The sequence below is a fragment of the Otolemur garnettii genome, unplaced genomic scaffold (assembly GCF_000181295.1).
Source record: "Otolemur garnettii isolate 467f Iridium unplaced genomic scaffold, OtoGar3 scaffold00094, whole genome shotgun sequence".
In the NCBI taxonomy this organism is placed as follows: Eukaryota; Metazoa; Chordata; class Mammalia; order Primates; family Galagidae; genus Otolemur; species Otolemur garnettii.
In genome coordinates, this window is record NW_003852489.1 from 4,911,636 (window position 1) to 4,922,623 (window position 10,988).

A 10,988-nucleotide genomic window follows, 5' to 3' on the forward strand; every position below is an offset into this window, starting at 1 on the left:
GAAAGGGGGGGTGCATTTCCACTGCGGTGCCCCAGAAAGAGAGGCGGGCGTCTAGGGCGCCCGGCTGCGCTTCTCCTGGCTCCATTGCGCAGGCATCCGGCGCAGAGCAGCAGGAGCAGCGGACAGGCTGCGAGTGGCCAGCAGGGGGAGCCCTGCCCCGGTCCGAGACGCGGCCTGCGCTGGGGGCGCGAGGCGGCGCGGCGCCTCCTTGCCCGGTCTGCGCCCCGCGCCGGCGCCGCCGGGCCTCGCGGCTCCGCCCGCGGCCCCATCCCGGGGTGCAGCTGCCGCCGAGCGAGGGGCGTCCGACCTTTTGTCCCCGCCGCTAGTCCCTCCTGACGCGCTTGCAGTACCCCAGCCCCGCGCGGCCCACAGAGCGCACAGCGCCGTTCACTTCGCATTGTAGCGTTTTATTGTTTTCTCGCGTTTTTGTCGTTTGGATTCTCGCTCCGAAGCGAAAAGTGAAAACCTGAGGTGGAGCCCGCGGGCCGGGCGAGCAAAGCCCGGGGGCGGAGGGGCCGAGGGGCCAGCAGGGTGGGTGGGGGCTGCTCAGGGCTCGGCCCTTCTCCCACAGCCGAGGGCCCCCCAGCCCTGTACAATATAGATGCTCATGTAAAATGAAAAAAGAATTAAATGCTATGAGTTAATCTCTAAATATATGTACACAGCAATGTACACCTTTGAATAAATTAATACCAATTTGCATATTCTGGGAACCTTAAAGCTTATTTACACAAATTACCATTTATTTCATAAATATCTTTTTTTCCCCCTGGGGACTCAAGGCAGAAGCGCCACTCCCTCCGCTGACCCAGGGGTGGGAGCGGTGCCTGTCTTTTGGGAGAAGAGGAAGAAGGACGACAAGGACAGGCGCCCCCGTCTCAAGTCTACACTGACTTCAGTCTTCACTGGCTCCTGCATCCTCCGCCCACCCCAGGTTCTCACACGGTCCAGGCCCAAGACCAAGGGCTCTGGGACACCCTCCAAAGCTCCCACCCCGACCCCTTCGCCTCTGGCTTCTGAAGCGACCACTGGGCCTGGGATGAAGCCTCTCCCACTGCACTGGAAGACAAAGAGAACCCACGGACGCCACCTTGATGTTGGAGCAGATCTGGACCGAGTCTAGTGGTTCCAAAGCGACTGCGTTCCCGCCAGCCTGATGCTCGCTGAGACCCAGGGAAGTGTCCCAGGCCCCAACTTGCCAGAGGAGGCTCTATTCTGGCTGCTTGCAGCCCACTTTTGCTCCTTTATTTAAATAAATACCCATTCTGTGCTGTACACGTCCCAAGCAGCAGGGGCAGGCAGCCCGGGAGGCCTGCGTGGCAGCGGAGCGGCTGGGCAGCCCCTCACTTGGGCGACTCCCGGCCGGGGGAGAGGGCTCGCTGGCTCTCCAGCCCACTCACCAGTCTCTGGATGCTCTGCAGTTCACTAGCCGCCTCCTTGACTGAGCCGCTGGGCGAGAGGGTGCCACGGGTCGGGGCCCCCACTTTGCGGAGAGCCAGCTCAGGAAGGGGGCTGGGCTCCCGGCTGTTGCTCCCCGCGGCCTTGGAGCCCTCAGATGCCAGCCCCGTGGTCAGGAGGCTAGTGGTAGGCGGGATGGTGACTGGGATCTGGTAGGGGCTGAAGCGCAGGCGGGGCCGGGCACTGCCCAGGAAGGGGCTCCGGGATAGGGAGCCAGCCGCGGCCGCAGCTGCAGCCGCAGCACTGGTGGCCGGCAAAGCTGAGGCGGCTGCGGCCGCTGCTGCCATGTAGGTGTAGGGGTAGGGGAAGAGGCCTCCGAAAGTGGGCATTGGGATTCCCTAGAAGAAACGGAAGAGCACAAGGGTTAGACATTCTGCCTTAGGCATTCTGAGGGTGGTCTGGGGGCTGGGGGTGGTGCTCCAACCAGTATTCTTTGCCCTGCTGTTTTAGGGATATAAAACCAGAGCTCACATAACTGTAACTGTGGGCAGCACAGGTGGACACCTGACCCAGTGTGCTATGGCCAAACCCAGTTAGTGGGGGAGATTATTTCAGGCTATGATGCCTTGTGTCATCAAGATCTGTGTTGGGTATTACAGTAGGGGTAAGGGAAAGGACATTCCAGGTGGCTGAACTAGCATAGGCAAAGGCCTAGGGGGAGGAAACTGGGCAGGCACAGGGCCAGGTGGCAAGCAGGCAGCTTTGGCTGTCTTGGGAGGTTCTGCTCATTTAAAACAGTGCCCTCCCTAACTCTCCTGTCTGCAGGCTCCAAAGGGCTAAGGAAGCAAAAGCTGGGACAGGAAGCTTTGTAAAATCTCCTTCTGCCTGCTCACCTGCTCAGGGAGTCGCCTGCCTGGGCCAGGAGAAGGGCACAGGTGCCAACCAGTTCAGAAAACTGGCTTGAGTGTTCTATAGAGAACTCCTGGCAGCCCCGCAGTGACAGCTAAGGAAGGAATGCAAAATCTTTGCCTGTAGAGAGCACAGCAGCCAGGAAACCCTGGACAAACACTGCCTGAGTTCATGAGGCCTGAGTTTCAGATTATCTGACCTTTGAGATAATGGCTCACTCCCCAGAGTGTGTAGGCATGGGGAGGAGGACAGGGGGCTGACTACGCTGGGCTCCTGAGAAGCCTCCAGTCTGGTTCAAGCAGGGAAAAGCAAAGAGGCAGCTGAGTTGGGGAGTGAGAAAACAGCCTTCCTGAGAGGGTCAAGCACTACTGCACATTTCAGACCCAGCATCTCAGGCTTCGAGGAAGAAAGGAGGCATCAGGAGGCATCAGATCTCCTGGGATTTGGCTCTACCTAATGGCTGCGACAGGAGCCTGGAAACTTAACCATTAGTAGTTATCCCAACCAATGCCTCCCAAGTGCTGGGCACTCTTACCCTGGCTGTGCACTTGTTGACCAGGCTGTGTCTAGAAGCCCTGACTTCCCTATGACCTCTATGGCACCCATAATCATCAGCAGAGTTTGTGCGTGGAGGATGCATTCACATACACACAGAATCAAGGATGAAGATTAAACCTCCAGGTCCTGAACTTCATTCTCCACATCCTTCCTCTCCAGCCCAGAACCCTAAATCTGTGATGTTGGTGCCTCAAACACTCCATACACACTGATCTTGAGCTCTGTTTAAAACTCATTTCAGACTCCCCCAACTTTAAACATATTTGCTCCTGAACCAAAGGAGCTTCCTCAGACCTGAATTCCTATTTTCTTTCCCTTGAGATAAGATCTCAAGGGTTCAATTTGCCAGAAACCTCAGAGGGAAGAAAATGAATGAAGAGATTCCAAATCTTTCCACAGGGAATATTCCACCCAAGCAACCAAAGAGGCCGCTCTCCCCATCAGATCTCCTTATTGTGCCGCTGGCCACATTTTCATAAACTCTCCCATGGGAGCTCAGAATTTCAACCATGGCCTGGGGAACTGAGCCCCTCTTCCCTGAGATGTAGCTGAAGGAGCTGGGGAAATCAAGGTGGGAAGGAAAGACCAATGGTGTCCTCTGCCGGGGCAGAAGACTTTGTACAGAGCCTGAAAGGGGCCAGAGACATCTTGGGAGGTGACTCATTTTGGTGGTCAATTGTCCAGAAAACAATGCAAAATTTCCTTCTCCCTTTATACAGCCACCCTAGCCTTTTAGGACTGACAGGGAAGCAAGGGTCTTTGTTCCCAGAAAAACTTTTCTGAGGTCAAGAGAGTGGACTTCACAAAAGCCAGGGGCAGCTTTGGTCTATCAGAGTCAAGAGAGTATTGATGGGTATCTCAGTCTTCACTGGGATGATTGGGAAGGAAACAGTCCCAGAAAGGGTCAGGTACTTGGCCAAGGTCACACAGGAGTCAAAAGCAGTGTCCTAGCTGGACCTCAGACATACTGGTCTTAGTTTCTCAGAACCTAGGTGTCATCCAGAGCGTCCAGAGTGGCCTTCCCTTTATCGAGTTCTTGCCCCCTGGGGGCTCCAACCACCTCTGGCACCCCTCAAGCCCTCTGCTCGCCCCAGCGGCCCAGCTTACTGCTCCTCTTCCCTCCTTCGCGCTGCCACCAGGTCACAGGCCTTACCTGAGATGCCAGCATGTGCTGGGAGAGGTGGAACGGGAAGGGCGCGGCGGTGCTTGCTGCGCTGGCCGCGGGACCCAGTCCCCCTGCGTCCAGCCCCGCAGTGGTCACGGGCCCACCGCCTCCGCCATTGCCACTGCCTGCCACCGAGGCCAGTAGGTGACCCATGCCCATGGCAGAGAAGGCGCCGGGGCCCATGGCGAACTGTCCTGGATGCAGAAAGAGAGGCTGGCCAGCTCCCAGAGGCCCAAAGAACTGCTGCCCGTGCAGGTGGCTGGAGAAGGCCAGGCTGGGCAGGTGTCCGGCGCCCAGGGGGGACGCACTGTCTGTCTGCACCACCAGCGGCGCCAGGCCCGGCTCCTTGCCCTCGCCGGCTTCCTTGCGCCCCTCGTCCTTCCGCCGGGCTTCAGCGACGCGCTCCTTCTCCAGGCTTCGCAGGCTAAAAGGGCCGTCCCCGCCGCTCTCGGCCGGCTCCTTGCCCCTCTCCGGACTGCGCCGCTCCCGGGCGCGCTCAGGTTCGGTCAAGCGAGGGGGGCTGACGCTGTCCGGAGCTGGGCTGCGGCCTAGCGCGGGGCCGGAGCGCTCCTCGGTCAGCCGCTCGGGCTCGGGGTCGCTGTCAGCGGCACATGACTTCTCCTCGGCTGCAGGGGGAGAAGGCGCGGGGTTACAGCCTCGGGGCGGAGACAGACACGCAGCCTCTACAGATCTCCCGAGGGGAGGCTGAGTCGGAAGAGTGTCCAGAGTCGGACAAGAGACAGCTGCTGGTCACCTAATCCAAACCTCAGGGTGGAAGAAACTGAACTCTGGAGAGGAAACCTCACTACCACGAGTCCCAGAGCCCGAGGGGCCTAGCTCGGGCTCCAGCGGACCGTCAGGCTGCCAGGGGCCGACCTCACAGGAAAGACCCAGTTCGGAAGCCACATCCCGGACAAATCATCGGCGCTTCCTCCCAGGCCGTTAAGATTAGCCGGTCGCAGAGCAAAAGACCAGCTGGGCGCCGTGAGGAGACCCTCTCCAGCTACCCCTCCCCGCCCCTGTCCGATCCCCCGACCCTCACCTCGGGCTCGGTGCAGGCGCAGGGGACTGGACGCTGTGCCCGGGGAGGGCGGTGGCTCCCGCGTGGGGGGAGGGTCGCAAGACGAGGCATCCGAGTCGGCGCCATCGCGCTCCGGCTTACAGTGCTCCTCGTACAAGCGCAGAGATGGCAGCGTCAGCTGCTTCCTGGGGATGAGCGGAGGGATCGTGTGAGCAAGGAGGGCACCCTTCCTGCTTCCCGCTCCCGAGGGCACCCTCCGTGGGTGCAGCGCAGCTCACTCCTCACCTTTTCTCCCGCCGACCATTCCCGGTGTCCCGGAAGCCCTTGGCAAAGGGATTATTGTCGATCTTCAGCTGTGTGATCTGCGGACACCAAGGGGGCGGTGCTAGGTCAGGCTCTGGCTCTTCCAGCCTGGCCGGGGGCATCCTGAGGTCAGCGGCTGCAGGCCGCAAGGAGAGACCCGCGGAGTGTCCACTTAGTACCCGCCCGCCTGGGATGAGACGCCCCGAGGTGAGGCCGGTGATTGGGTTCAAAGAAAGCTACAGGGTCTCTTCTGTCCTCTAAAGAAGAAGAGGAATTCCAGGAATATCCCCTCAATACACAAGCCCTAGACTGTGAGCACAGAGTCAAAATCGGCCCAAGCGCGCACTCAGGCCCGCGTGCGGCTACACAAGTGAAACAACTCCTCACCTAAGCTGGAGCGCACAGAAACATCAGCGCACACGTTAAGACCGCAGGTACACACAAAGACACACCGTCACACTCACGGGCCCACGCACACGCAAATATATGCAGACAGAACGAACAAGTGCCCCACACCCAAACTAATTCACACGCCTCCACAAGAATCCAAGGCTCCCCAAATGGAACACGCATAGCCAGGAGTATGCATTGGTTCACAGAGACAGAACAACCTCACAGACACGTAGCCTCTCATTCCCCCGACAGGGGTGCACTGGCCTAGTGGGAGTGACGATTTGCCCCTCTAAAACAATGGTGTAAAAGCAAACAGAAAGCGCCGTTTAACTTGGAAAATCCTCAAAGCACCTTCCAAGGGGTCCAGGGCCTGGGCTGACCTAAAACAGTAGCCAAGGGTGATTTGGAGAGCTGTGTCACCTGTCCTACCCTCTGGCTCCCCCAGGAGGGTGTAAACTGGGCCCCGAGTTCCAAGCATCGCTAAAACTTAGGCAGATTGCCTCAGGCGCCCTCTCTTCATTTAAATTCCCATTCCTGAGCCAAGAAATAAACGAATAAAATGTAAAAATGTCAGAGCGGGCCGGGAGTCTCTGCTAATTGCTAAGCAAACATCTCCACCCCAACGAGCGCCCAGCTGTTCCCGCGCCCCAGGGGAGCTGTGTGTACGTGTTCTGGGCTTGAAAGGGAGGCTGGAGGATGTCTGTGGGTGCTAAGAGACTCCGTGCTCGGGAGTGGGCCGTGAACGCGCAGAGGGATGCGGGGGAGCTGCAGGAGATGGGGGGGGTGGAGGTTTGGAGCTGGCACGTGTTGGGGGTGTAAGTGCAGGGGCTGTGCCCACCGCCCACCCGGCGCACCTTGTCATTCTGGTAGGCAGTGACAGCAATGAAGTCGGTCTCTGGGAACACGTAGGTGCGGAAGGTGCTGTAGGGCAGCTTCAGGATGTCATTGGCTCTCACTATGTGGAAGCGGGGCTGGTACTTGTGCATGGAGTTCAGGATGGTCTGCGGGGAGGACGCAGGTCAGCCAGAGCTTCTCTACTCTCTGGGGACCCAACCTCTTCCTCCCATTTTGTCTCTCTTGGTTCTGCTCCCTTCCCTATTTTCTCCTGTTTCTCTGCTTTTTTCTTGCCTTTCTTTTTCTTCTATTTTTTCCCTCACTTTTCTCTTTCACAGCTTCTCTCTCTTTCTCCACTTAAAAAAATTCTTTTTATCCTCAAGAAAGAGAAATAAAACAAAGCAGAGCAAAGCAAAGCATAACAAATGCCCTATAACTTCCCTCTTTCTCATTGCTAACCCCCTTGTCACTCCACCCAGAAAGGGTTCCAGCCTTCCTCAGGGGGTTTGCCTATCACAGAAGGGTAGTTCCTTTTGTCCCATGGAGCCCCCCATTCACTGGGGACTTGTTCAGACAGGAGGGGAGAGAATCCCCCCAACTCTGTCCTCCTACTTGGGCATCTGCTTGTGGGAGGAGGGAAAGGACTTAGGGAGGCTGGGTGGAAGGAGTGGGTTTAACTTTTAAATCCCCTAGTTTTGGAGGAGAGCTGGGCACATGGGTCTTGGGGAAGGATGAGGGCCATGCTGAGGTCCTGGACAGGTCAGAGCAGGGTGACCTCCCTGAGACTAGGACTGCACATCCAGTCCCGATCCTAGGAGGGGACCTCAAAGACCTGACTGGAAGTGAGATTGAGAGCAGCCTGAAGCTTACCAGCCACCCACCCGCCATTCCCCAGGCTGGCAGAATAGAGCCCTGCAGCCCAGCCCCAGGCCACACTGGCCACAGGGCAGTGAAAGGGCAGGGGTACTCTCGGGGTTGGCCAGCACTCCTTGCTGGGGTATCCTCTCGCCTGACTCTCCTCCTTGGGTGCTGTAATGTCCATCCCCACCCATCCCACACTCACAAAGCCATGCTTGTCAGAGATGTTGTTGGTCAGCTTCAGCTTATGAAAGGCCACAGGCTTGGCCATCCACTGCTCCCCTGTGGCGGGACTGTCTGGGTGGATGTACATTCGTTTGGGCATCTCGGGGTCAGCCTTGCCTGCCACCATCCAGCGAGAGTTGTGGAACTTATAGCGGCAATCATCAGCAGCCACAATGTCCATCAGCAGGATGTACTTGGCCTTTTTGTCCAGGCCGCTGACTCGAACCTTGAAGGGGGGGAACATCCTCCTGGGAAGAAGGAAGGAGGGAGACACCATTGGGACCCCTCTTTCCCATTCTCTCCCCTTCACACCGAAGTTCACCATTGCCGGGAGTTCTGGTCTGTGTTTCCCTGCCCTGCCTGCTCTCATCACTGCTGGGAAGACCCCAACTGCGGTCGCTACTCCCAGGAGATCCCATTTCTGCCTGTCAGACCCTCTCTTACAGGGCTTCCCTTCAGTCCTATGCTCGGAGTTAGAGACCTTGTTCTCCCTGATCCGAGATGAAAGCCAGTGCCCAGGAAAGAAATCTAGGCCCTCTAGAAATACACTCGCTTCTCCCGACTCTCCTTGAAATTCGTTCAGAGTATAAAACCCACTTGTGATCAAAGCGCTCAGAAACAAATTTGTAGGGTGTTTGTTTGGGGAACTGGGTTAACGCGCCTGATCAAGGGCCCTGATCCCGCAGTTCGGGGGAAGAGGGTGAGCCTCAGGCCTGGATTCTCAGTGGCTGAGACATGGGGTGGTGGAGTTAGGGACCGTGGCTTTCTTCTGGCTTTAAGGCCTGGGGCGGCGGATGCGTCCAGAGCTCGGAGCTCTGAGGACAGATCTCCGGGAGGGTCAGGCTGAGGCTGGCTCTCAGCTGACCCGGTGTTTGCTGCTGGGAACTGAGCAACCGGACAAGGGGTAGCAGGGAGCCATTCTCACTCCGGTCTCCAGGGTCGGAGAAGAGTCTCGGGGACGCTGCATTTCCCCGGAATTCAGAAATGGACCCCGAGACAGAAGAGCGAGACCATGGCGCTGAAGAAACCCGCTAGGGCCAAGCAGCAGGGCCAAGCCACCAGTCCTGTACGGCTCTGGTACTTGGATCGGTTGCTGCTATTCGTTAGGAGCATGTTTTCGTTTTATTTCATTCAGGGGATTTTGGTGTTTTCGTTTTAAAAGAAATTCGCTCCTGCGCCAAACAAGAGAAATCAACTTGGTTGTCTATGAGAGCAAAGCGTGGCGCCTGGGTAAGAGCCGGGAACGGGCAGCTGGGAGCGGCGAGCTAAGGCTCTGCGCTGGTCGGTGCTGTCCGGTCCCCAGCCCGCCCTCCTGCCCTCGCGCCCGCCAGTCGCCGGCCGCCCTACCTCCCGGACTTGGTGATGACCATCTCCGTGCCCAGTTTATGGAACTGGTCCCACAGCTCCTTAGCCTCCAGCGTCACCTTGGGGTCGTCCTCCACTTCGTCCTCGGGCTCCAGGCTCTTGAGCGAGCGCAGATGCGCGGCGGGCGGGTGCGGGCCCAGTGCCGAGACGTGCAGCCCCGCCTCGGCCGCTGCTGCCGCCGCTGCTGCTGCGACTGCCGCCCCCGCCAAACTCGGGTCGGGCAGCGGCTTGGCCAGCGCGCCTGGCGGCAGTGCGAGTGCCGGGAAGAAGGAAGGCTGTGCCGCCGCCAGGAAGGCGGACATGGGGAAGTCGGCGGGCCTTGGCGCGTGGAACGGGTGGTAAGCCATGGCGCTGGCCGCCAGCGCCGGCTCTCTCATCGGGACATCCGGCCCAGGCGCCCGGGGGCCGGGGCCGGGGGCGCGCGGCTCGGACCCCCGGCCCGGGCGGCGGCGCGCGCTGAGGACCGACGACCGGCGCGGAGGGCGCGGCAGCTGCTCCTCCCGGCTCCCTGTCCCGGGCACGGAAGGGGCGCGGGGCTGTGTGAGCGGGGGCGGCGGGGGCTCTGCGCGGGGCTGGGCTGGGCTGGGCTGGCCCGTTCCGGCGCCGGGGACCACGCGCGACTGGTTAGATCTTGTCGTGATCTCTGGAAAACTGTGACTATCTCACATGTCCAGCCCTGCTCGGATCCCCTGCGCTAACGAGCCAGGCCCCCCTTGATTGCTGATTTTACGCTTTTTGGACCAATTGTGGGTCTCCGGGGGCGGAGTTTTGACAGCTCAGGCCAAGCTCCGGCCGGGAGGGGGGGCCGGGGAGAAGGTGTCGGAAGCCTCAGCAGTAAGAAAACATGTCAACAGAATAAAATATTAACCAATGACGGGCCGGCGGGCCCCGAGACCCCTCCCCCTGCCCCGGCCCCCGCCTCGCCTCCCGCGCCGCGGCTGCCTGAGCTGGGACTGGAAAGCGCGAAAGGCCGACCTGACCCGCCGCCAGGGCCTGAGGCGAGGGGTGCCCGGGTCCCAGGGCATTCGGGAAGGACCCCCCCAGCTGCACGCCAGCCCCCAAGTGCAAAGCATTGACATAGGCCCGAGAGGACAGGGGGCGCCCTCTTTCTCCCGTGCCTGGAGGCCCGGCAGTTCTGGCCGGCGCCCGGGCCCGGCCTGCGACCCCGCTCTGGGTCACGGCACCACCTGGGGTCCCCGCACTCCGGAAGAAGGCTGCAGGAGCTGTAAAGCCAGGCCAGTGGGCGGGCGAGTCGGGAGGCTCGGGTGGCCGAGGTCCGAGGTCCGGGAGCGGAACCCAGGTAGCGGGAGCTGGTGAGTGGAGCCATGGCAGAACCCTGCTGGGGCTGGCTCGGGTTGGAACGGGAAGCGGCCTGGCGGGTTACGCGAGGACCACCGCCCCTTCCCTCACAGCAAGACTCTGGAGGAACCTGGAGTTCCCAGCAGGTCCTGGACTCAGCCCTGAGGTCTCCGATGGCGCGGAGACCCGGTCCCCGGGCTGGGTAGGTGAGCGCACCTTCTGTTCAGCACAGGGCGGCACTGCGCCGGCGGATTCCGGACCCCGGATTTTGCATCCGCGACCCAACGAATTTTCGCCGTAAGCGGTACCGGAGACGCAAATCTCCCTCGTCCTGAACACTGGCATCTTCTCTCCGCTTTCCTAACCACTTTATAGAGTTTGTTTCCATCTCTTTGAAGCGCACGTCTCCCAAGTAAAGGAGTGCTGAGTAACACGTGCGGAAGTCGGGGTGTCTCCGCGCACCTGTGGTTGACTCCCTTTCCCGTCCACCTCGGCGATCATTCTTCGTCTTCCATTTTCCAGCAGCCAGTATTTTTTCCCCGTATATTGTTGGGATGTGCGTGTGTGTGTGTTTCCTGCCCAGTGTGGTGCCCTCTGTGTGCAGAAAGAGCTGTCATTCAAGGTGTGCAAAAGGAGAATGGAGCGACCACCCACTTGTCT

At 59.6% G+C, this 10,988-nt stretch overlaps 1 protein-coding gene across 1 annotated transcript; it reads right to left on the reverse strand.

The window, feature by feature from the left end:
- Nucleotides 1–386: 386 nt before the first annotated feature.
- On the reverse strand, nt 387–9,669 carry TBX2 (T-box 2). The gene is made up of 7 exons (XM_003795600.3): nt 9,012–9,669; nt 7,645–7,912; nt 6,602–6,748; nt 5,337–5,413; nt 5,073–5,236; nt 4,019–4,656; nt 387–1,796 (listed from the first exon to the last, which is right to left on the reverse strand). Exons 1-7 carry the CDS (start codon nt 9,404–9,406, stop codon nt 1,344–1,346), a joined length of 2,142 nt encoding a protein of 713 aa, XP_003795648.1. The 5' UTR covers nt 9,407–9,669; the 3' UTR covers nt 387–1,343.
- Between the last annotated feature and the right edge of the window lie 1,319 nt (nt 9,670–10,988).

Excerpts from the sequence above, each read along its gene's own strand:
- TBX2 (XM_003795600.3), bottom strand. The coding sequence starts at position 9,406 with ATGAGAGAGCCGGCGCTGGCGGCCAGCGCCATGGCTTACCACCCGTTC. Across the intron at positions 7,913-9,011 it reads GTCATCACCAAGTCCGGGAG|GAGGATGTTCCCCCCCTTCA; the intron begins GTAGGGCGGCCG and ends CCTTCTTCCCAG. Across the intron at positions 1,797-4,018 it reads AGCACATGCTGGCATCTCAG|GGAATCCCAATGCCCACTTT; the intron begins GTAAGGCCTGTG and ends CGTTTCTTCTAG.